Source organism: Lampetra planeri, chromosome 3 (genome assembly GCF_965212315.1).
Source record: "Lampetra planeri chromosome 3, kcLamPlan1.2.h2, whole genome shotgun sequence".
In the NCBI taxonomy this organism is placed as follows: domain Eukaryota; kingdom Metazoa; phylum Chordata; class Hyperoartia; order Petromyzontiformes; family Petromyzontidae; genus Lampetra; species Lampetra planeri.
The window spans coordinates 29401269-29423583 of NC_136109.1; the positions used below are offsets into that span (position 1 = coordinate 29401269).

Here is a 22315-nt window from a genome sequence, read left to right on the forward strand (position 1 = left end):
TCACTCACCCACCCACGCACCACACTGCAGGTCACACCACAACTCACTCACTCACCCACTCACCACACTGCAGGTCACAACAACACTCACTCACCCACCCACTCACCACACTGCAGGTCACAACATAACTCACTCACTCACCCACTCACCACACTGCAGGTCACAACAACACACTCACTCACCCACCCACTCACCACACTGCAGGTCACAACACAACTCACTCACTCACCCACTCACCACACTGCAGGTCACAACAACACACTCACCCACTCACCACACTGCAGGTCACAACACCACTCACTCACTCACTCACCACACTGCAGGTCACAACACAACACACTCACCCACTCACCACACTGCAGGTCACAACACAATTCACTCACTCACCCACTCACCACACTGCAGGTCACAACACAACTCACTCACTCACCCACTCACCACACTGCAGGTCACAACACAACTCACTCACTCACCCACTCACCACACTGCAGGTCACAACACAACTCACTCACTCACCCACTCACCACACTGCAGGTCACAACACCACTCACTCACTCACCACACTGCAGGTCACAACAACACTCACTCACCCACCCACTCACCACACTGCAGGTCACAACATAACTCACTCACTCACCCACTCACCACACTGCAGGTCACAACAACACACTCACTCACCCACCCACTCACCACACTGCAGGTCACAACACAACTCACTCACTCACCCACTCACCACACTGCAGGTCACAACACAACTCACTCACTCACCCACTCACCACACTGCAGGTCACAACAACACACTCACCCACTCACCACACTGCAGGTCACAACACCACTCACTCACTCACCACACTGCAGGTCACAACACAACACACTCACCCACTCACCACACTGCAGGTCACAACACAACTCACTCACTCACCCACTCACCACACTGCAGGTCACAACACAACTCACTCACTCACCCACTCACCACACTGCAGGTCACAACACAACTCACTCACTCACCCACTCACCACACTGCAGGTCACAACACAACTCACTCACTCACCCACTCACCACACTGCAGGTCACAACACCACTCACTCACTCACCACACTGCAGGTCACAACAACACACTCACCCACTCACCACACTGCAGGTCACAACACAACTCACTCACTCACCCACTCACCACACTGCAGGTCACAACAACACACTCACTCACCCACTCACCACACTGCAGGTCACAACACAACTCACTCACCCACTCACCACACTGCAGGTCACAACAACACACTCACCCACTCACCACACTGCAGGTCACAACGCAACCCACTCACTCACTCACCACACTGATTCTTCCCTCGCACCACTCCACGTTGGAACCCCCGTAATCTAAGCGAGTGAGTGCTGTTTGTCGGTGTCCGCTTGGCGTTGTCGGGGGCACGGCTAGGGGCGCTGCTGGCACGGGGGCGTCTTCATCAAACTCCGCTCGGCAGCTCCCCCCGCTTTGTCCCCCGCCACCACCATCACAATGCGGGAGCGCGGGGCCCTGGCCGAGGTCCCGGCCCGCCGCTTTCATCGCCCGCGGACCCTCGGGCGCGCCCCTCCGCGTCGCCTGGAGACGGCGCCCCGGGGGGGCGGGGGGAGACGGGGGGGGGAGACTGTGGGGGGGGGGAGACGCGCGGCCCGAGCCCCGGGCCCCAGAACAAGTCTGGGACGAGCGGGCCGCCGGCTCCTCTCGGAATCTCCCCCCCACATCGCCCCCCCCCCCCTGCACTTTACATCTCCCCCACGTCTCCAGAGATCTCCCTGGCAACTCCTGATGCCGTCTCGACATCTGAGGGCGGTGCCGCTGGTCCGTGACCCGGCAGCGACTCGAGACATCTCCTTGGCCTCTGCCGACATTTGAAGGTTCCTCGGCGTGTCCCGACAACTCCTCCTCCTCCTCCTCGCATCTCCCCGCGTCTGCTGACATCTCGGGGGGTCTGCTGACATCTCGGGGGGTCTTCCGACACTCTCAGCCCACGGGCTACGAGGAGGCCAAGACGGCCCTGGAGAGGGGACCCCTCTCAGGAGACATCGTGGAGGGAGGGGGCCTGGTCCAGCTCGGAGCCTTCATCGCCCCCTGCACCCCCTCGCCGGTCACTCCCCTCCGCTCCTGCCTCGGCCGGCATGGAGAGGACGCGACCCCGTCGAGCGACGGCGAGGGGACCTGGGGTCGGGGCCCCAAGGGGATACCGAGGCGCCGTGGAGACCCCGGGGGGATACCGATGCGCCATGGAGGCCCTGTCCGTGTTCGGGCCGCAGGGACCCGGGGTGACCTCGGCTCCTCCACGGGGTTGAGTCTCCCCCCCCTCCTCCTCCTCCTCATCCCCATCGTCTCAGCCCCACGCACTCTCACACTCTCTAACACTCTCTCACACTCACTCTAACATTCTCTAATACTCTCACACACTCTCTAACACTATCACACCTCTCACACTCTCTCTAACACTATCACACTCTCTCTCACACTCTCTAACACTCTCTCACACACACTCTAACATTCTCTAACACTCACACACACTCTCTCACTCACACTCTCACACACTCTCTAACACTGTCACACTCTCTAACACTCTCTCACTCACACTCTCACACACTCTCTAACACTGTCACACTCTCTAACACTCTCACACTCTCTAACACTCTCACACTCTCTAACACTCTCTAACACTCTCTCACACACACTCTAACATTCTCTAATACTCTCACACACTCTCTAACACTCTCACACTCTCTCACACACTCGCACTCTCTCACCTCTCTCACACTCTAACACCCTCACACTCTCTCACACTATAACACTCTCACACACTCTCTCACACTCTCACACACTCTCTCACACTCTCACCTCTAGCACACTCTCACTCTCTCACACTCTCACACCTCACACTCTCTCACACTCTCACCTCTCACACTCTCTCACACTCTCACCTCACACTCTCTCACACTCTCTAACAGTCTCTCACACTCTCTCTCACACTCTCACCTCTCACACTCTCTCTCACACTGTCTCACACTCTCTAACACTCACACTCCCTCTCACACTCTCACCACTCTCACACTCTCTAACAGTATCTCTCACACTGTCTCACACACTCTCTCACACTCTCTAACACTCTCACACTCTCTAACTCTCACCTCTCACACTCTCACACACTCTCTAACACTCTATCTAACACTCACACTCTCTAACACTCACACTCTCTAACACTCACTCTCACACACTCTCTAACACTCTCACACTCTCTAACACTCTATCTAACACTCTATCTCACACTATCTAACACTCTACCTCACACTCTCTAACACTCTCACACTCTCTAACACTCTCTCTAACACTCACACTCTCACACTCTCTACCTCACACTCTCTAACACTCTCACTCTCTCTAACACTCTAACACTCACACTCTCTAACACTCTCACTCTCTCTAACACTCACACTCTCACACTCTCTACCTCACACTCTCTAACACTCTCACACTCTATCTAACACTCTATCTAACACTCTAACACTCTACCTCACACTCTCTAACACTCTCACACTCTCTAACACTCTATCTAACACTCTAACACTCACACACTCACACTCTCTAACACTCACACTCTCTAACACTCTAACACTCACACTCTCACACTCTCTAACACTCACACTCTCTAACACTCACACTCTCACACTCTCTAACACTCACACTCTCTAACACTCACACTCTCTAACACTCACACTCTCTAACACTCACACTCTCTAACACTCACACTCTCTAACACTCACACTCTCTAACACTCACACTCTCTAACACTCTATCTAACACTCTCTAACACTCTCTAACACACTCTAACACTCACACTCTCTAACACTCTATCTAACACTCTCTAACACTCTCTAACACACTCTAACACACTCTAACACTCACACTCTCTAACACTCTATCTAACACTCTCTAACACTCTAACACTCACACTCTCTCTCTGCCGTGTTTTGTCTTCAGCGTTGCGATCTCAAGTAACGTCGAGCGTCTCATACTCGCCGGCTGATTCCGTAGTGCGTATAAACATGGTGACGTAGATTCCCTAGCGCGGATAAGTGGCCTCGCTTGACCTTTAGCAGCGGCACCGACTCCGTGTTGACTTGCAGGGTCATTGGCCGGGAAGGAGGAGCGACACCTTTAATACCGACAGGAACCCTCTCGGTGCGGATTATTATACCCCGCTGCTGTTGTTGTTGTTGTTTAACTTCCGCGACGTGCAGTGCACATGGGAATGGCCAATTGCACCGGTGTGACCCGGACAATTGGAACAGAGAAGCCTTGCCAGAAGTCTGCTTGCTCTACTTTCCTTACATCCCCCCTCCAGCATAATTGCAATTGAATAATATTGTGCACTCCTGATGCAGTAGCTGGAAAGTACAGCACCATTCTCGCGTATGATGGCAGCAGCAGTGAGTTGAGGATCTAAGTGACAATGTTGAGGTCTGCTGGCCACGAGAAGGGCTTCAGGAGTTGAAGTTGTTCGGTTGCTCCTCCGTTAGAGGAACGCGGCTCTCGGTGCTCGTAGCTTTCACTGCACGGCCCATAGTGTGGGTCGCATGGCCACAATCGCACTCCTGCAGCTTGTTGCTTAACTTTCCATTTAGGGGAGACGTGCACATCGGCCGGTTGTCTGTGGTTCCACCCGTGTCTTCGAGGATGGATGTCAAAGCCAGAATGGGGGACGGGGAGGGGGATTGTTCTGGACGTCCGCAAGCACAGACAGACACAACCAGGTGGAGACGTGTTGCATCAACCCCACCTGTCACGTACAGGAGACACGCGGCTTGCTGCTCATTGGACCTCGAGTGACGGCGGCGTGGCATCGAGCAGCCAATCGCCCATCGAGCCAGCTCACAGTGGCCGGCATCCCGAGGTGTGTACCTGAACACGGGGTGCGTGGTGGATGTGTGATGGGAATTGGCAAAGTAGGGGGCACAGGTGGAGCATCGGCAAGTCATCTCAGTCAACCCATGGCACCTGGGGTCTGTTCCTGACCTCCTGCTCGCGGGCGTTCGACACTTCACGTGGCCTCTACGTGCACCTAGCTTGGCACAAGTGCCGTGGTGACATCACCGCCACTTATTGGTGAATGGCGGTTGTTGTTGATAAATGTGTGTGGTGAGGACTCCACCGTGCCCACATATTGACATAATACAGGGGTTTTTTGGGTTAGATCACGATCTAAATACAGGTTTTTTTCGGGTAATATTAGTTGTGAAAGCCGACGTGTTAAATTATATTCTATGCTTGATGGCAGCAATACGTTCAGGAGCTAGATGCCAATATTGAGGTCTGCCAGCCACGAGAGAGCTTTAGGAGAGTGTTTGTGTCCGTTTTTTTCTCTAATCCTCCATTGAAAGAGCGCAGACGACTGTATGGTCCATAGTTTGGGTTGCATGGCCACAGACGCACCACTGTGGCGGTATCTTTAATTTTTCATTTATGAAGGAGATGCGCCCATCGGCCTGTTAATGTTCTGATGCAGTTGATGGTTAGAATGGTGCCTTCGAGGAATTTGTTGGGTGGCCTGTGCTCAGTAGCTTTTGAGACGACTCGGTTCCAGAGGAGCTACCAGGCTTTCACTGCCGGAGTGAGTGAAGTTTTAAGCCTGCAGCAGCTAATTGATGAGACTGGTGATGGAAAAACGAAACTAAACTACTTTTATTTTCCCAGGTAAGGCCCATTGAGCTATGTAGCTCTTTTTCAGAAGCGACCTGGCCACAAATGATAGCTCAAAAAAGTTATCACGTGGAAATGTATAGCAGCCAAATACTCTAAACGCGTGATGTTGATTCTAAATGTGGAGGGAAAAACCGGAGGACTTGCAGAAAAATTACTGCAACCACAGGTAGAGATACATGCAAATTACAAATATACTGGCGTCAGGGTTGGGATGAAACCCACGACCACCTGCATATCAGGCGAGGTAGTTAACATCTCTCCACCGTGGCGCCCACCGTGGCGTTAACAAGACTGGTGACGGAATAAAGAACAGAATCCGTTGATGGGCCCACCTGCCGTGGAGATGGAGCGATGAGATTGATTCATGTCCAGGTGTCAGGTGGATGGTAGCAACACTGGACCGTGAGGGATGGCAACGGCGTGGGGAGGCCTTCATCCAGCAGTGGATAGACAATGGCTGATGGTGATTACATTCACAGAGGCGTTCACGATTTTTCTCTGCACCGGTAGATTAGATGCCGATTTTGTTTCTGCGCCCGCTGGCTGTTAGGCACAACATTCCCTGCGAAACCCAAAACATTGCAGCTCTCTTGCCGGAGCAATTATTGGTTGTCCTTTGAATAAAATAACAGTATAGAATGTCAAAAAATGTGCAATTCAATCTAAGCCACACATTTATCAACTCACCCTAATCCAGGAGGTCACTGCAACGTTCTATAAATAGCAGACCTTGGAGCAATGCAAGTTGAGACATTCAAGAGTAAACTTCTCTGATGCCCTCACCCTGGCAACTTCAATCACCGGTCCTTGCCACACCCTCGCCCAGGTGATTGTGTCACGCTAACCACCCTTCGCCATTCATTTGCACCCTCCGCGATGTTTGGTACCAATTCGGTTTGTGTTTACAGCTGCTGCTAAACGCACGCTGCCACTTGCGCACAATGACTCCGGATCACATTACGCGACTCTTTATAGAGGGGTAAATCCCGTCCCATCTCAGGAACGTGAGATATGTGTGCATGTTGAACACATTTGCACCGTATGCAGCCAACCGTGCTAATCGTAGGTGGTTACGGCTTGCAAGAAGCCTTCATCCAGCAGCGTACTGATCATGGCTGATGATGATGAATCCCTCCCCAGGGCTGCTCCTGGGCCCAAAAGGCTGACCTTGTGGACAGAGGACTGACCCACGATCATAGGAGGTTTCCTCATTGTGAAGAGGAGGGCCCATCGCGTGATGAAGAGACGAGCTATCTCCATGATGAGCTTTCTCACGATGAGAGGACGCGAGCCCTTCACGATGAGGAGACGGTTGACGCAGATGACAAGAGGCACCTCTGTGACGAGGTGGAGAGGCTCCCTCATGGTGACGAGGTGAGAAGGCAACCCCAGAGTGTGGACAGACGCCTCCACGAGCAAGGGGAGCAGCGTACTCGTGCCGAGGAGTGGAGGGGGCTTCTTCGTGCTGAGGATTCTTATGACAAGAAGAGGATTCGTGACGACGTTTTCTCCAGGTGAGTTAGTGCACCTCCTGCTGCAACGGTTATAATTACACAATTGCAGCACATTATATTTATGGCCATTTGTCAGTTGACTATTGGATGACAAAGGCCTCCTCACACTGCCTTACAAAGGGGGTTTGTTCGATGGTCAGCGTGGGTTGCTGAAAAAGGGGGGGCCCGGACTGATCCGGTTTAGACGTCACTCGCCTCTGATGTTAGCCGTGGCCGGGAATCAAACTCAGGCCGTGGGATTCATAGCGCAGTGCGCTAACCACTGCACCACCACCCCTGAAAAATTCATCAGCTCACAATCTAGACAACCCAGAAATAGTTGGTTGCCTTGAATATGGGGGCCACTTACAATTGTTGAATGGTTAATAGTCATATAAGCAGGGGTCGCGGGGGTGGTGCTGTGCAGGTGGCGCATACCGATGTCGGTGCGAGGATCTCCGCTTCCTTTCCATGATTGCCATGGCCCCCGTGTCCCCTTAGCGACGGTGACCTGGCTCTCCCCGCTCTTCTGGGCGCCGACCTCGGGACTCCGCGTGCCGCGCGGGAACTCCTCGTCCCCCGGCTCCCTGCAGCGGTGAATATCCCTGCTGGGCGTGATTATACGTGTGTCGTGTTTCAAATGGTTCGCATTCCTGGTTGGGGGTTGACTTAGCCCATCATCGATTCAGGGATTGATCAAATATGCACCACTTTGAGGGGAAGTCAGCAGTGGTTGTCCTCTGGTTAAACTCATCCCCATCATAGGAACGCCGCGTCTCCACGCATCGCCACCAAAATGGCCAGCACCCTCGCTGTGGCGTAGCCGCTTTTTGTAACCTCAAGAAACTCCAGAGCTTGCAAAACCGTCTCCCCCACGTGGTCCTTGGCACCCATAAACCCTGGCTGGACTCCCTCACCTCCCTCGAATGGCTTCCCAGTTCCAGCAGGGTCAGCTACAATTTCGCCTGCTGCCTGTAGTTCTCGTCCCTCTCCGCAGCGCGACTCACGACCTCCTCTCTAAGTGGCAGCCCCCACTACCCGGAACGCAGCCATCATCGTACCGCTGCACATTCAAGCTGCAGCAGCAGCAGCAGCAGCCGCGTTCAGTCCACACCGACTTTTAAAAGACACTTTAAGAGACACTCTTGGGCGAGACTGAGCTTGGCTCTGCACCTCAGAGTTGTCCTTGGTTACTCTCCCATCAAAATCACTCTGACACTAAGCTATGGATTGTTTATGTCACTTGCAATTGCATTTGACGTCATATTTCCCAATGTGTTTATATATTAGTACAAACGCATGTTTAATGTTTCTGTAAATTATTTGAACTGTACGGTGATCAGTAAAAAAATAATCTGCCCGAGCCGACTTGCACTACAGGGAATTAATTATGTAACAGTGACTATTTGTGTTTGTGTGCAGTTGATTTCTGCTCTGATTTCTATCGTCTTCGTTGCTGTCCTATATATTTTTTGCTTTTGTTATAATTGTGTCTCAGGGCACTCGTGTGAATTAGACGATGCTGGTCTCTTGCGTTCTCCGCTGATTAACTAAAACAGACTTGAAACTTTTCATATGTCGTCTGTGCAGGTGGCAGAGAAAAGTAAAACCTGCGTGGGCACGGTGCCCAGTGGGCCGCCACAGCCGGCGGTGAGCCCCGTGTCCCACGCGGCGCACGGCCGCATGCGCAGTCCCAACGTCCGCGTGTCCGAGCGGTGCAGCGACGTCTCGCATGACCTCGTGCGCTGCCCCCCCGTCTACAACGACCTGGCCGGCGAGGTGAGCGCCTTGTGGGGAAACTCGCTCGGCAGGTGGAGGGCGCAAACCGCACGGGGGCTTAATTCACTGAATATTCTCCGGGTTGCCAAATTCCACATGGTGGCACGTGACCCCGTAACCGGTTCAGACATCAGCCGTGACGAGGAATCCAAATGAGCTCACCAGCTTCACAGCGCAGTGTGTGCCAATCACTAAACCACTGCTCCACCCCGAAAATAATGGTGAAGCATGTCAGAAATGAGATGCTTTAGTGGGATTTGGATTGTGAGAGGTGCTAGATTTCGTGTCGGCTGTGGTATCTTGACCGTTAATTGTTGGGGTTTGACATCTTCCTCCATGAGTATTTCATGCCAACCCTACTGCAGCAGGCTAAGCCTACTTTGTGACTTTGTTTGATGAGGTGGACCCGGCCAGCGTGCAAGAGATGGACGAGGCGGGGCTGCTGGCAGAGCGAACGGGTGACGGAGCGGACCAGATGCTCGACCTGGGCCAAGTGTTCTGTGACCTGGCCGCCCTGGCGGAGCCGTGGCGGCCGCAGCTCTACACTGTGAGTGCCCCTCGCCACCGGCTCCACCCCTGCCAGCAAACACAACGGCAGCTGTCTCCTATTTTAGGCCATAGGTTTTAGCTGGTGTAGGATGCTACGCTACAATAAATAATCATAATGTAATGCATAGCGCGCACAGTATGTCACGGCTGTAATGACCGTGAGTGTTGATGTGTTCAGCCAAGGTCAGTGTCGCACGAAAGCCAGGCAAAAGAGGTGGGGTCTTTAGGTGTCTCTTAAGCTATGAGGTGAATCAGGAGGTGAACAGGACGTGAATCAGGAACCCAACTACATATACATTAATTAACCGGGAAAAAATGTCTTGGCAAAACACTTAAACATGCTGGGTGTCACTGGTGTTCCAGCTAGGGTCTAGCTGTGGGGGCATGCCGGGCATCTTGAAGATGTCAACGCTGCCAGATTAGTTTTGCTCAAATCCCATAATCCTCTGTCCAGAAGAGCCCAAATGTGGCCCATTTGCCAGAGTGGAGCCCAAAGTTGGTTTTAAATCCAATTTCAACTGCATGCATGCCTGTGTATATGTATTTTCCTATTTATTAACATTAATGCACTGAGTAAATACATGATAATTGAGATTATACCTTTAACATTATTTTCGGGAAAACTGTCGTTGGTGAGACATTCGTTATGTACCACTGAAACACACTCACAATGACGAGTTTCTAAAATCGCCTTCAGCGTGACAGCTCTAAACTTTTACACAAGTAATAAAGGAGCTCTGTCAAACAAGTGCACAGGGCTCACAATTTAGTATGCGGGTATAATAGATAATAAAAAGTGGCGGTTTAGTTCTTGTGTAAATAGAGGTGATTTTTTTGTTACCCACAATAGCTTTAAAAACTCCTACGCATGAGCAGCATTGCCTGGTGTAACCACCATGCCCGCCGCTCGTGCTCTCACGTGCAGGCCCGGAAATCGCACGCGGACCACACTTTTCTTCCTCCCGGACGCTCTCACGAGTGATCCGGGGAAGATACGTGGGCAAAGGGGGCGATGGACTGCTCCGATCTCTAACCTGTGACCTCTGGCCCTGTGCAGGACTCGATGCTGCAGGGAGCAGCTCCGCGTTCCGTCCTGGATGACCTCCGACTGCCACGCACAGGCCTGTGCCTCCAGCTACACCTGCCGCTCAGGTGGGCTCACCGTGGACACACTGAGCGATTCATCCTTGTGACAAGATGCGCAAATACACTTGGCATCCAGGTCAGATCTGAATTAAAGTGTCACTGAACTTTTTAACTTGAGTGGTGCATCTCTTCATTGGCATCCCTGAGCCAGTGGAGGAAATTCCATTGTCTTATGGCAGGGGCCGGTCTCTCCATTGCACAGCCACTGATTGGCTAAGGCAATCCCAAACGTAATGCCCAAGTGGCTGGAAACCGTCGGCGGGTGTAACAGGCTACCTGCTCAAAGCAAGGGGGTCGTTACTGTTAACGACCCACTACTCGTCCAGCATTACGATACTCTTGAACATATTTCAACCACCATAACGTCCGAAAAGGTCAAATGAGATCATGAGCCGGGTTGATTAAGTCAATTAGTCGACTAAAATCTGTAATCGACCACTGTATTCATGGTCAATCACTCGGGCCCCTTGAACAACGGTGACCGAAGGTGGGAAACCCCCAAAAAGCCACGGCCAGCTTTACGTGGCCGACAATGCCGATGACATCACCAAACCCTGCCCATCACCTCCTGTCCAGCGGCACAGAGATGAGACTTAATAATCGAACCGATATTCGGCAGAACAACCGATTGTTTAAACACTCCAGCAGGAGATCTCATGCCAGGTGCTGTTTGCGTGCCCCGCAGAGGCACCCCCTTTTTGGGGGAGACGGGAGAAGCGGCAGCTGCTGCTGCTGCAGCTACTGCTGCTGCAGCTGCTGCAGCTCCCTTGGGGGTTGGTAGAGCCGACTCGCCTCCCCGGAGGGACCAGACTGCGCCGCCGCAGCGCCGGGTGCAGTCCTACGTCAGCGTCGACGAGTACCTGCGGTTTCTGTCCGCGGAGGTGAGTCAGAGCGGCGCGGATTTCGACGTGGGCGCTTGTGGACATTTGCATGATATATGCACGTATATCAAACATAACATTGTGACAAGATTTTGTTCCTTAGGAATTTCTCAAGCGAATAAATTGTTTATTTATTGAAATGGGAGTCATGTGTCAAGGGAAATCATTGATAACACAGCAGAACATCGACTCCCACGAGTGTTTAAAGGCAGACTGGAATCAATCTGTAAATACTGAGGAGCAAGACTTCATCACCTAGATTGATCGTGGCTGCTGATGTGTATGCCCGAGGTCAGTGGTGGGCGACCTGCGTCCCGTGGAGCCCCCCCCTCGTGGTGGCCTGCTCTTAGTGGGTCTAGGCCGATGCGTGGGGTCGTGATTAGTGCACAAGCACGGCGTCAAGCTTGTGACCCATGGAGGTGGAGGGCTGCTCATATGGCCCACTAACCCGTCGAGGTTTCCCATCAATGCCCAAGTGTGACAATTTCATTCACAACGATTTAGGCAACCAGAGCAGTTAACTTAGATACACGGCAGTCTTAAATCTATGGTGCATTGGCTAGTTAGTATATTACATTTTGCACGTCTTCCTGTACAGGAGCCCGACCTTCTTGAAGTTTTACTGGCGGGGGAGGCCGGGGAGGACGGCCTACGATCTGCTCGCCGCTCGGCCCGTGCCCAGAGCCCCACGGACGTCCAGGTGCAGCCGGAGGTGAGAGACAAACGCCACGAGGGGCACCGCCGTCGCCAGGCCTCGCTCGTAACATCCCCTTCCGTGGGCTACCAGGGGGGGAGAGCCACCGCAAAGGTCGCGTCAGGGTCGTCGGGAACCCAGGCGAAACACGTTCGCCACGTACCCTTCCCTGTGTGAGCACGCCGTCTCCATCGTGTCTCCAGCCGACCGACGGCGAGCTGCAGGAAAGGCTGCAGAGGCTGTGGGAGGCTCTGGGCATGTCCGAGTGGGAGCGCATGGCAATGACGATCAAGTACACGTCCGCGGAGAGCGTGGGACACCTGCACCAGGTGATGGGCATGCGGTAGCAAGACAGCGTGCGCATAGCTCGCAATCATTGCTTTGAAGAGAACGCGCACCCATTCACATGGTATTAAAAACCTTGTGTTCGTTTTATCCCCGTGGTTCTTCACCGTGCCGCATTTATAATGTTTAGTCCCTAGGACTCTGGGAGGAGGCAGCCACTCTGGTCACGCGCAGGGAGGAGCTGCTGAGGAGCCTCGCCCAGTTCGAGCGATCAGCCTCGTGCCCGGATCGGCTGCTCCATAAAGGTCAGCCGCGAGGTCATCCCAACGAGCCAGCAGCGAACCGACGTGTTGTCTCCCAGGCAACGGCTGGGCCCCTGTGACCTGATATGGTCCCTGCCGTAGTTCGGTTTCGTGCTTTCTGTTTGGACAACTGTCACAATAAATGTCTTTAACTCCGACAATGTTTGTTCTGGAATCCCCACCACACCTGGGTGTCTGTACTGCCGATTACATTCCTCTGTCCAGGTCAAGGCTGAACAGTACTACCGTATTCCTCTCTAAGACTGTCTCTTAATTGTCTTTGTCAAATTTACACCATGCCTTGTTGTCATATTCTTCCCTCTGACATATAATGATGAAATTACGCACTCCCGTTAGGCCTTGTGGTTGTTGTAAAGTATATAAAAATACGTGCGGCAACAGATATATGCAAATTCAAGATTACGCAGGACACCTCATCAAGACATTGTAGGATTCAATGTTTGACGAGTTATAATTATGTTTTGCCTGTCTAGCTGGCGCACCGTCACAGAGGCTCACGGAAGACAAACGGCGCGCAGCGTTCTATCGAGAGGCGGCAGGGCTGGAGGGGAAGCTGCGCCGCCTGCTGGGAAACATCGAGCGCAAATTCGGCGATCAGGTCCACTACAAGGTCAGCCGCTGCGTCACCCGTTCAGTCACGGCCGTTCGCTCATTTGGTCGGTGAAAACGCGACCGCTCGACGGTAGCGCGTGTGGTGATGCGGAGTCGTGACGGGAGCGTGGCCCGTTCGCCCCCAGGGGTGGCCGTACGTGGAGAGGATGCGGCGCGACCGTGTGGAGATGCTCTACGCCATACAGCAAGAGCGACGTGCGGGCGGGACGCTCGCCTTGCCTCAACACGCCCGGCCTCAACGTGCCCGGCCGGAACACAAGCGGGCGCAACAGCACGCGCTCGCGCCGCCTCCACACGTCCATCAAGACCGTGCGGAAGCGGAGACGTGCGGCTCGCTTGGCCTCTCACAGAACACCCCACCACAACACGCGGACATGCAGCCACAACACGCGGACGCGCAGCCACAACACGCAGACGCGCAGCCACAACACGCGGACATGCAGCCACAATACGCTGCCACGTGACAGCAACACGGGTCACTTCAAGCAAACCATCGTGCCATAGCAAATGCTGCCCTGGTCACAACGCAAACAGGCATTGCCACAACGAGGGCAGCCGCAACAGAGGCACAGACGAAACAACAACACGCGCGCACTGCACGGCAACACGTCACACAACTACAGGACACAAAAATACGATAAAACTAGCGTACCCAGGAAATACGCACCACGTGAACACACATTTGCGTGTTAACACCCGTGCATGTGACAGCACGTGCTCTCACACATTCACAACTTTGCACAGGCCATGCTATAAAAATGTGTTCACCACTGTTTTAATGTACAGATCAACTCCAATAAATGTACAAATTCATGCTGCAGTTTTAAATTAATCGACGACCAACACAAACAAGTCGCCGTGGACAACACGATTGTTAATAAATACCAGAGCAGTCCAGTCCATTATGATCCACCACCTTTTCACGTCAACCAATGAACAGATGTACACAAACTGCGTATTACCCACTTCGCTCGTCAATTTACACCTGCACGTCATACATGTGATGTAGTATAATTAGCCAGCGCAGAGATCTGGAAAGCAGATATGAATCCTGGGCAGAGGGAGATAGGGACAGGCAATCGGTGCCTGTATCAAGGCTCTCTCTGCACTACAGCCCCTGTGCCCGCAAGCAATTGCTTATCCAATGAATGAGAGTGCTGCAGGCACCTACACCGACGCATACAAATTAGAATCATTGGCCAAATTGGAAATCTGGGAATGTGGCGGGCAATGAGGTACGGAGCTGCAAACCGAGCAACCCTCGAGGGTGGGACAAGCTGCTCAGTGGGCGAGCGGTGCCGGGTGGAGGTGACGGTGACCCCTGCGGCGGAGGGTGCAGACAGGCGGCCACAGCCACGGCAGCCTGTCGGCTTGAGGCCGATCACCAAGGCCTCACGATGTCCTCCTGCGAGAGTTACCAAAGTGCTGGGACGCGGCACTTCTATACGGGACGCTCATCAGGCAAGTTTGGCCTCCTCTATGTAAATTACTCGGGTGGCAGGTGTGAGGGGCAAGTGTGGCCAACCTATCAGTGCACGGACAGGGTTGGGGTCCCAGTTAAAGCATCCCAAATATTAATACTTGGCCCCAATAATGGTCTCGAATAATTAAGAACTAGAGATAAGAAAAAAACATAACATCTGCAGTGGCAATATCTTAAAAGCAGCCATTAATGGTAAGAAATATTAACATCACAGCCACTGAACACACCTTGAAATGTGAAACATAATGATTGCCACACCTTGGCATCAGCGTGCGCATGGTGTGGGTTCACAAGCATCACATGCAAGGCTCGTTACCCCTGACACGAGACACTGCGGTGACATCATTCATGAACGTTCCCTCCCTCCCACCCACCGTCCCTCGGGTCACGACCCCAAGGTTGGTCACCACATCAAAACAGTAATTGGGGTCGTATTTTATGAGGATGAGTTGTCGACAATGCGTGCCTACACAGGAGGCACACAAGGAGAGGGAGTGGTCACCCCTTGCCTCGGGGGTTCTGGGTCCCACCGTGTGCCAGGGCAGGTCCCACTGCAAGGGCGAGAGGGCCCCTGCTCATCTGCGCATCCCCGAGCGAGCGGTGGTGCTGCTGCTGCTGCTGCCAGACCTCGCGCTGGCGCTCGTCTGTGTGGCCTTAGTCACCTCCTCCAGGAAACTGCACACATGTTCACAGATGCAGTGTCACATTCACCAGCTGGCAGAACATGATCATCTTCCTTTAAACAGTAAAGAGCCCTCCGAGTTTCATTATTGCCTAGATTTCCTAACTTACGATACAATTTTGATTTATGTGTCTAATAAATGTGGATATTAAGGTGCCTGGGTCTTTAACGCCCCCTGCAGAGCACAATATGCACTTTGGTTGCGAGCAACCACTGAATATAACCACTGTGGGAATCGATCAGCCTCGATGAAAAATGCTCAGTGCAACTACGTTCAAATATTGCCTATTATCGATCCATGCGAGGCCAGTTAAGGAAAGGCAGAGATCTCTGTAAACTCCATGACAGGGACCCAAGGTCATGACATCATCGTTCCGTAGCGATGGCGCCACGAGCACAACGTACCTGCGTGTGTTATGGATGTTGGTCCCTCCGAGGATGACGCGCACGCCTGGGTTCGTACGGTTTAGGTTGTAGACGGTCAGCGCCTCCTCGTACGTCGCCCCGCCAACCATGAACACGATGACGTCCTGCGGCCTGCGCACACCCAGCAGCGGCACGCGGCTCTCACCGAAGCCGAAATCTTTCCACACTCTCGCGCATCACCAAAACGCCGGCGTGGATTATGTCTTTCACTCAAATCTCCATCCCTCTGTGCTGCTCGGACGAGGCAGTGGCACTGCCAATCAGTTGGAACCGCGGCGAGTCCTGCCTGCCCGTTGTTGCGCAAGGGAAATATTCGGTTTTTTCCACACGGGGGCGACCTTTGAGCGTCGAGCGATCGTTTCACAGCCCTCGAGCTGTACCTGTCGCGCAGGCTGCTGGAGCCCAGGTAGGGGTGGCTGGCCTCCTTGAGACGACCCTTGAGCAGCTGGTCCAGGGTGTCAGCCAGCAGGGGCTGGTGTTGTGTGTACACGTTCTGGATGCCCTGAAAAGCAGAGAACCGCGTTGGCGCGTTAACGGCCCTGCAACAAGACAAGTAGCGGCGTCGTGACGGCAGACGGCACATTGCAAAATATGACGAAAACTACCTTGAGGCCTTTGAAGAACTGCTTGGTGATGGACATGGGGTCTTGGCTTCCAAACAGGTCACTCCCACGCACGCGTAACCCCCCGTACTCCAGAACGGAGTTGACCAGCTGTTAGGAAGAACACAATGCCTGAGTGAGGACCGAGCCGTTGATGCCGGCGTGGAAGCAACGGGAACCGGGGACGGTGACAGCGGTGACAGCGGTGACGGCAAGGTACCTGGCGGTACTGCGAGGAGACCTGGCGGCGCGAGAGGTCCTCAAGCAGTCCGGACAGGTTGTTGCTGCTGTGGCGCTCGTAGCGCAGAGCGTAGAGCATCACGAGCCGTGCCGCGTCCAGCTCGCTCACCTTGGGCTGCTGCAGCATGCGCCGCAGGCTCTGTGATCATCACGCAAGTGACCAACGCTGTCAACCGGAAGTAAGTGGACTTGAGCAGGACGTGTCACTAGAAGGGACGGTGACCAGTGGTTGAGACTAACGAAGGTTAGTCAGCCGAGGGAAGGAACGTACCCGAGAGGACATCTGCCATGGAGACAGAGCAAATTAAATATGCCGTGAGCAGATGCTAGTGGACTGTTACAGGACCCTAAGAGATGGCGAAAGCTTGAGGAGGCCTTCACCCCGCAATGGTTTGATCGTGGGTGATGATAAATTGCCATGCGCATGGCCAACAACACCCATGCCTCTACGTGCGCATGCCTCTACGTGCGCATGCCCACACGTGCACATCCACGTGCGCGCACTCATGCCAGTGTGTGCGTGTGCGCATCCCACCTGCAGTGCGCTAGAGTGGTCGCTCTGGCAGGCCAGCTCCTGCTCGAGCTCAGAAACGCTGAGAAGGGAGCGAGAGGCCACGAGCCGCGACAGCTCCCCCACCACCGTCACGTGCTTTGACACGGTGCCCGACATCTTCTTGAACTGGGGATAGTTCTCCACAAATGCCTTCGCACGCACACACGCACAGGGGTGGCCGACTCAAGGGAAAACGAACAAGGGAATGCGCACGTCTCAGTGTTGCGATTATCTAAGACTTATGAGTGCGATGGATGAATGGAATAATCGGCGCTCACCTTCATATCAGCGATGGACTCCACCTTCTGCGAGCTTTTAGACTTTTTCTGAAATTCTTCCATTAGGTTCTTAATGTTCGTGCCAATCTCACCAAAGTTCAGGTACATATTCTGCAAGATTCAAAACACATTCGTCACACATTATAGAGCTTGAAGATAATAACCATCTTAAAATAACATTCACTGAACTTTATGAGGAAAAAAAAAGTGTCTCCATGCTCAGACAGCAATGAGGCGGTGCACTTATGGTCGCACTGTCAGACTTAAGCTAGCGGTGGAAATTCCTCATTCCCATAGCTGGAGCCAGTCTCTCCATGGGAGGACCACTGTTAAAACGTGAGCGGGCGTACAGGGCTAAGGCGAGCGGGCCGCGGGGAGGGCGGCACCTACGCTGGCGTAGAAGTCGTCGTGCTCGGAGGAGAGGACAACCTCCTTGAGGTCGCGACCCACGCCCGGCACGCTCGATAGGTCGATGCGGTTGTTGTTGATGCCGAGGAGCTCGTGCACCATGGCCTGGTAGGTCCACTGCACACGCAGCACCACACACAGAAACGCGATTCCAGCATGTGCATATCCAACGCGGTTTCAGAAATTGTATCAAACTCGATGGCACAGGTTCACCACCAATACTGGGCAGACAATGATCCTGAAACCACGAGTCTGATATACAGTGCCTTACGAGGCAAGGTTGGTGGATCGTGCTGAGACCACAATGTTAGCCTGTTAGAATGTTTTATAATTTAAGACAGCATTATCAGTGAATGTGTTTGATATTCGTTGAAATGAATGTTGCAGGGCTATGATGTGGTCTACTAATCCCTCATATCGGTGGGGTTTCTCCATGCTGCCCATGTTATATATATATATGCATCCACCGTGGAGCTGAAGCAATACAATCAGATTGTGTACAAGTACGAGATGGATTGATACATCGCAGGACCTTAACAGGTGGCAGCTTGGGAAATCCTTTATCTAGCACCGGATTGATGACAGCAGATGGCGTGTTATCTGACATTGGCCGTGGCTGTGCAGGGCTGTGCTCGGTGTGGTTGGTTTGGTTGGACCAGGGGTGTGCTGCCTAAGCCACCGAGTGCCCCGTTGGTGCCAGGTGTCCTGTAGCTTCTGAAAGGACGAAGCCACAGGGCCGCAACGGGCGCCACCTGGTTGAGCAGCGGCGTGATGGCGTCGTCGTTGCGGTCGAGCACCAGCAGCAGCGGGGGGACGTCTGTCTTGCGGAAATCGAACAGCGCCGCGTCCTTAGAAATCATTTGCTTGAAACGTCGTTGGGGGAAAAAATGTCGGGGCAAATAAGTTAGGATGATAAAATGACCGCTCACACTTGCTGAACTTTTGGATGGAAATTTTAAAAAATGTGGAATAGCCCCAATAAGCCATAACGAATGTTGTGTTTATCACTAGGACAGAGCTAACTACAAGTCTAGGCGTGAATCTAACCTTTAAGCCAAGCAAAAAACCAAACCCTGCCAAATATTTACCAGGTCTTAATCCTAGCATTGACCATACATGAGCTCTATCCTAACTCTTGCTCTACTCTAACACCAGCGATACCGTAACTCTAGTCCTATCCTAACTTTATTCAGGCCCAGATCATAACCACGGGTATGACTTTACATATTCTCTGCTATGCTTATGGTTAAGGCTTGATCTAAATACAAAGCTCTTACCATAACCCAAGTGCTACCCGATGCATAACTATATTCATAACTCAAGCATTAACTTAAACTTAGCGCCATTAAGCGACACAGGCATTAGTGGCTGGATCACCAAACACGTCCCATGTGGGCGTGGACTGGGCCACGCGGGACTGGCGGGAGTCGGGGAAGCAGGCACCTTGACACACTCGGCGAGGCGGCGTGCCAGCTCCGACGAGTGCTGGTACCGAATCACCGGGCACTTCTTGAGTGACAGCAGCACGGCGGTGAGTCCGAGGGTGGCTCGCGTCAGCAGCACCGGATCCCAGCTGCGACCCTGTCAGGGGCGGATGCCACCATAGTCTTGTCACGATGGCTGGTGTCTTAATCATCAATATCTTCTTTATTATTTATATCACTAAACCTCCCATGCAGTATATATTGAGGCGCCAGACCAAAGGGTTATTTGCGATGACTCAGTTAGAAAGTGACTGCAGACAAAATACATTGTTCAAAAACAACACAATATAACAGTATACAAAACCAACCAGAATAAACCAAATTGAAAGTTTGATTGTGCTCAAAATTATTCTATTTTGGTCCTCTTCATACCAGTATACACTATATGAAAATATGTATTGACTTTAGTCTTAACTTTATTAATTGTAGGCACGTTAATAATATTTCTGGGTCCATTGTTCTACAACTTACGTGAAGTCTCAAAAGAAAAACCAGGCAGGTAACTCCAGCAGGGTGACTAGGCGTAACGAAAGGACGTCTGTGAGTGCGCAAACCTGTGAGCAGCCGGTGAGGTTCAAGGAGAATATGTGGGGACTGATGGCAATATAGTCAGCGTAGAACTCCTGCAGAGACATAGAGAGAATCCACGTGGTCAGGGCTAGCAAAGGAGATGAATACCACTCCACGCTCATTTGCACACGGAGCTGCTTTGACATGGTTTTGTGCAATAATGCAGGTGCAAGCTTGCAGGGTCTAGCAAGTGAAAGGGGCGGTGCAGTGAGGTGGCATCAGTGGCATCGGCAGCAATGACCTCTTGACCCCTGAAACACAGTAGTGTGGGTGCGTGCGTGCGCTAGTCACCTTCAGCTCCCGCACGACCTCGTGCTCGTCTGCCTCGGCCAGCGTCTTCACGTCGCTCTTGCTCACCACGTTGCTGAAGTCTGCCGGGATGAACCGCACCACATACTCAACCCTCAGTGCGTAAACCTCGAGTTGCTCCCATTAGCACCGGACAATCGCTCACAACAGTCACAATCAGAACCGGTATACTACCATGACCAGTCTCCCTCGACAGGAATTTCCAGTTAGAGGGAAATGTGCCACTTGTCTCAACGCCTCCAGTGGATGGCTGCCTCCAGCTGAAATCTCAATGGGAGTCTACTTAACTCCCGCTGTGTCACAAGAGCCACTCAAACATATCTTGTTAACAAGTGGCTTAAAATCAACACTCCAACTTGTGACGTCATGTAGGTCTCATGCATGGACTTGACAAAAAGTAGTTCCCATCAATATTTGACAACAACAAAAGTTTTGGTTAGTGTTAGTTAAAAAAAATAAACTATATTTCCAGCAGGTTCATTCCACAGCTGAAATTTGGAGAAAAATCAGTTTGTATATTATGTGTAAAAATCTATTCCGGCCATTTTCAATTCATCAATGGATGAAGGCTTTCCCATACTATCTCAGTTATTCTTTAAGCATATTTCACCATGTTGGTTAGTGCAGGTTGGAAAAGATGAGGGGAGGGTGGGACTGGTTATGGTACCGCTTGCCAATGGTGTTAGCCACGACCGAGTCTGGAGCACATCGCACGAACCGCTGCACTTACAGATGAAGTATAATCCATACTTGGGCCGCCTGAGTTCTTGCACCAACAGCTCGATGCTTTCCTGTCAAAAAGCAACACGTTGACATCATCAGCTATGCAGTTGACAACATTGCAACACAAAATACAAGCACCACAGTGTATCCCTTTGTTATTTGTTGACGGGAGCTCAACGTCTCCACCTATCAGGAAGCGGGCACTCACCTTGACGGGCCGGATGAAACAGACGGCCTTCAGATGCTTCATGGGCTCGCGGTTGACAGAGTCCACCCTCTCGAAGAGGTACACTTCCTTCTGGAGGATTTCCGACTGGGAGTAGACCATGCTCACAATGCTGGTCTGGAGGAAAACGCAGACGCGTGTTAGACAAAGATACACACACACCTAGGACTACATTTAGAGATCGCGCGAGGGTTAATGTCTGGTTGGTGTGCTTTCCTGAGCAGTGACAAGGGCTGTAACAATCGCGTTATGGTTTCGTTCAGTTAGGATTAGATCTAAGTTTTGGTTAGCGTTAGTTTCAAGCAGGCTAGACAGAGTAGACATTACTCGCCCGAACCCGAAGACTAACGCTATCACTCTACCACCACCCCGACATATTTCCGTAACCATAACACGAGACCTAAACAGACACAGTCCAGAAGTCGGAGTGACACGCAACCTGCCTCAACAATCCCCCACGGACTCGGTCACACATTCAACCACGGAACCAACCACGGGGCCATCCTCACCCCGCGCCCCCCACTCCCAAGCACGCCCACCCCGCCCGGCTGCTAGGAAAAGCGTAAGGCTCCGCGCGGGCCTACGCGACAGCAGGCCGGTAAAGATGCCGCGCCTGGGACCCGTCGGGGCTGGACACCGGAGCGGGGCTCACGCACCGTGTCCTTGTCCATGAGCAGGACCTTCATGCCGGGCCCCGTCTCGCCGATCATCTTGCACACATACTGCTTCACGGCCGACACCACGTCCATGATGGTGGCGGCAGCAGTGACAGCAACAGCAGCAACAAATCGATCCACCACGAACGACGATTCCCAGAAACGATTGCGGC

General features: G+C 52.6%; 2 protein-coding genes across 2 annotated transcripts; one reads left to right on the forward strand and one right to left on the reverse strand.

Moving 5' to 3' along the window:
• The first annotated feature begins 1663 nt into the window (after nt 1-1663).
• On the forward strand, nt 1664-14315 carry CCDC87 (coiled-coil domain containing 87). Its single transcript, XM_078592611.1, has 13 exons — nt 1664-2323; nt 4831-4931; nt 6881-7254; nt 7735-7828; nt 8824-9012; nt 9413-9559; nt 10619-10713; nt 11393-11588; nt 12187-12300; nt 12486-12611; nt 12758-12872; nt 13364-13500; nt 13628-14315. Exons 1-13 carry the CDS (start codon nt 2158-2160, stop codon nt 13964-13966), a joined length of 2193 nt encoding a protein of 730 aa, XP_078448737.1. The 5' UTR covers nt 1664-2157; the 3' UTR covers nt 13967-14315.
• Nucleotides 14262-22315, reverse strand: VPS45 (vacuolar protein sorting 45 homolog). Its single transcript, XM_078592612.1, has 15 exons — nt 22143-22315; nt 21469-21603; nt 21268-21328; nt 20520-20599; nt 20213-20281; nt 19618-19755; nt 18927-19037; nt 18157-18291; nt 17767-17877; nt 17471-17638; nt 16916-17074; nt 16699-16806; nt 16474-16595; nt 16073-16204; nt 14262-15660 (listed from the first exon to the last, which is right to left on the reverse strand). Exons 1-15 carry the CDS (start codon nt 22233-22235, stop codon nt 15561-15563), a joined length of 1722 nt encoding a protein of 573 aa, XP_078448738.1. The 5' UTR covers nt 22236-22315; the 3' UTR covers nt 14262-15560.

Excerpts from the sequence above, each read along its gene's own strand:
- VPS45 (XM_078592612.1), bottom strand. The coding sequence starts at position 22,235 with ATGGACGTGGTGTCGGCCGTGAAGCAGTATGTGTGCAAGATGATCGGC. Across the intron at positions 19,756-20,212 it reads ACCTCACCGGCTGCTCACAG|GGTCGCAGCTGGGATCCGGT; the intron begins GTTTGCGCACTC and ends CGCCCCTGACAG. Across the intron at positions 18,292-18,926 it reads TCACGCCGCTGCTCAACCAG|TGGACCTACCAGGCCATGGT; the intron begins GTGGCGCCCGTT and ends CTGCGTGTGCAG.
- CCDC87 (XM_078592611.1), top strand. The coding sequence starts at position 2,158 with ATGGAGAGGACGCGACCCCGTCGAGCGACGGCGAGGGGACCTGGGGTC. Across the intron at positions 7,829-8,823 it reads TCCCCCGGCTCCCTGCAGCG|GTGGCAGAGAAAAGTAAAAC; the intron begins GTGAATATCCCT and ends TCGTCTGTGCAG. Across the intron at positions 12,612-12,757 it reads GCGTGGGACACCTGCACCAG|TCCCTAGGACTCTGGGAGGA; the intron begins GTGATGGGCATG and ends TATAATGTTTAG.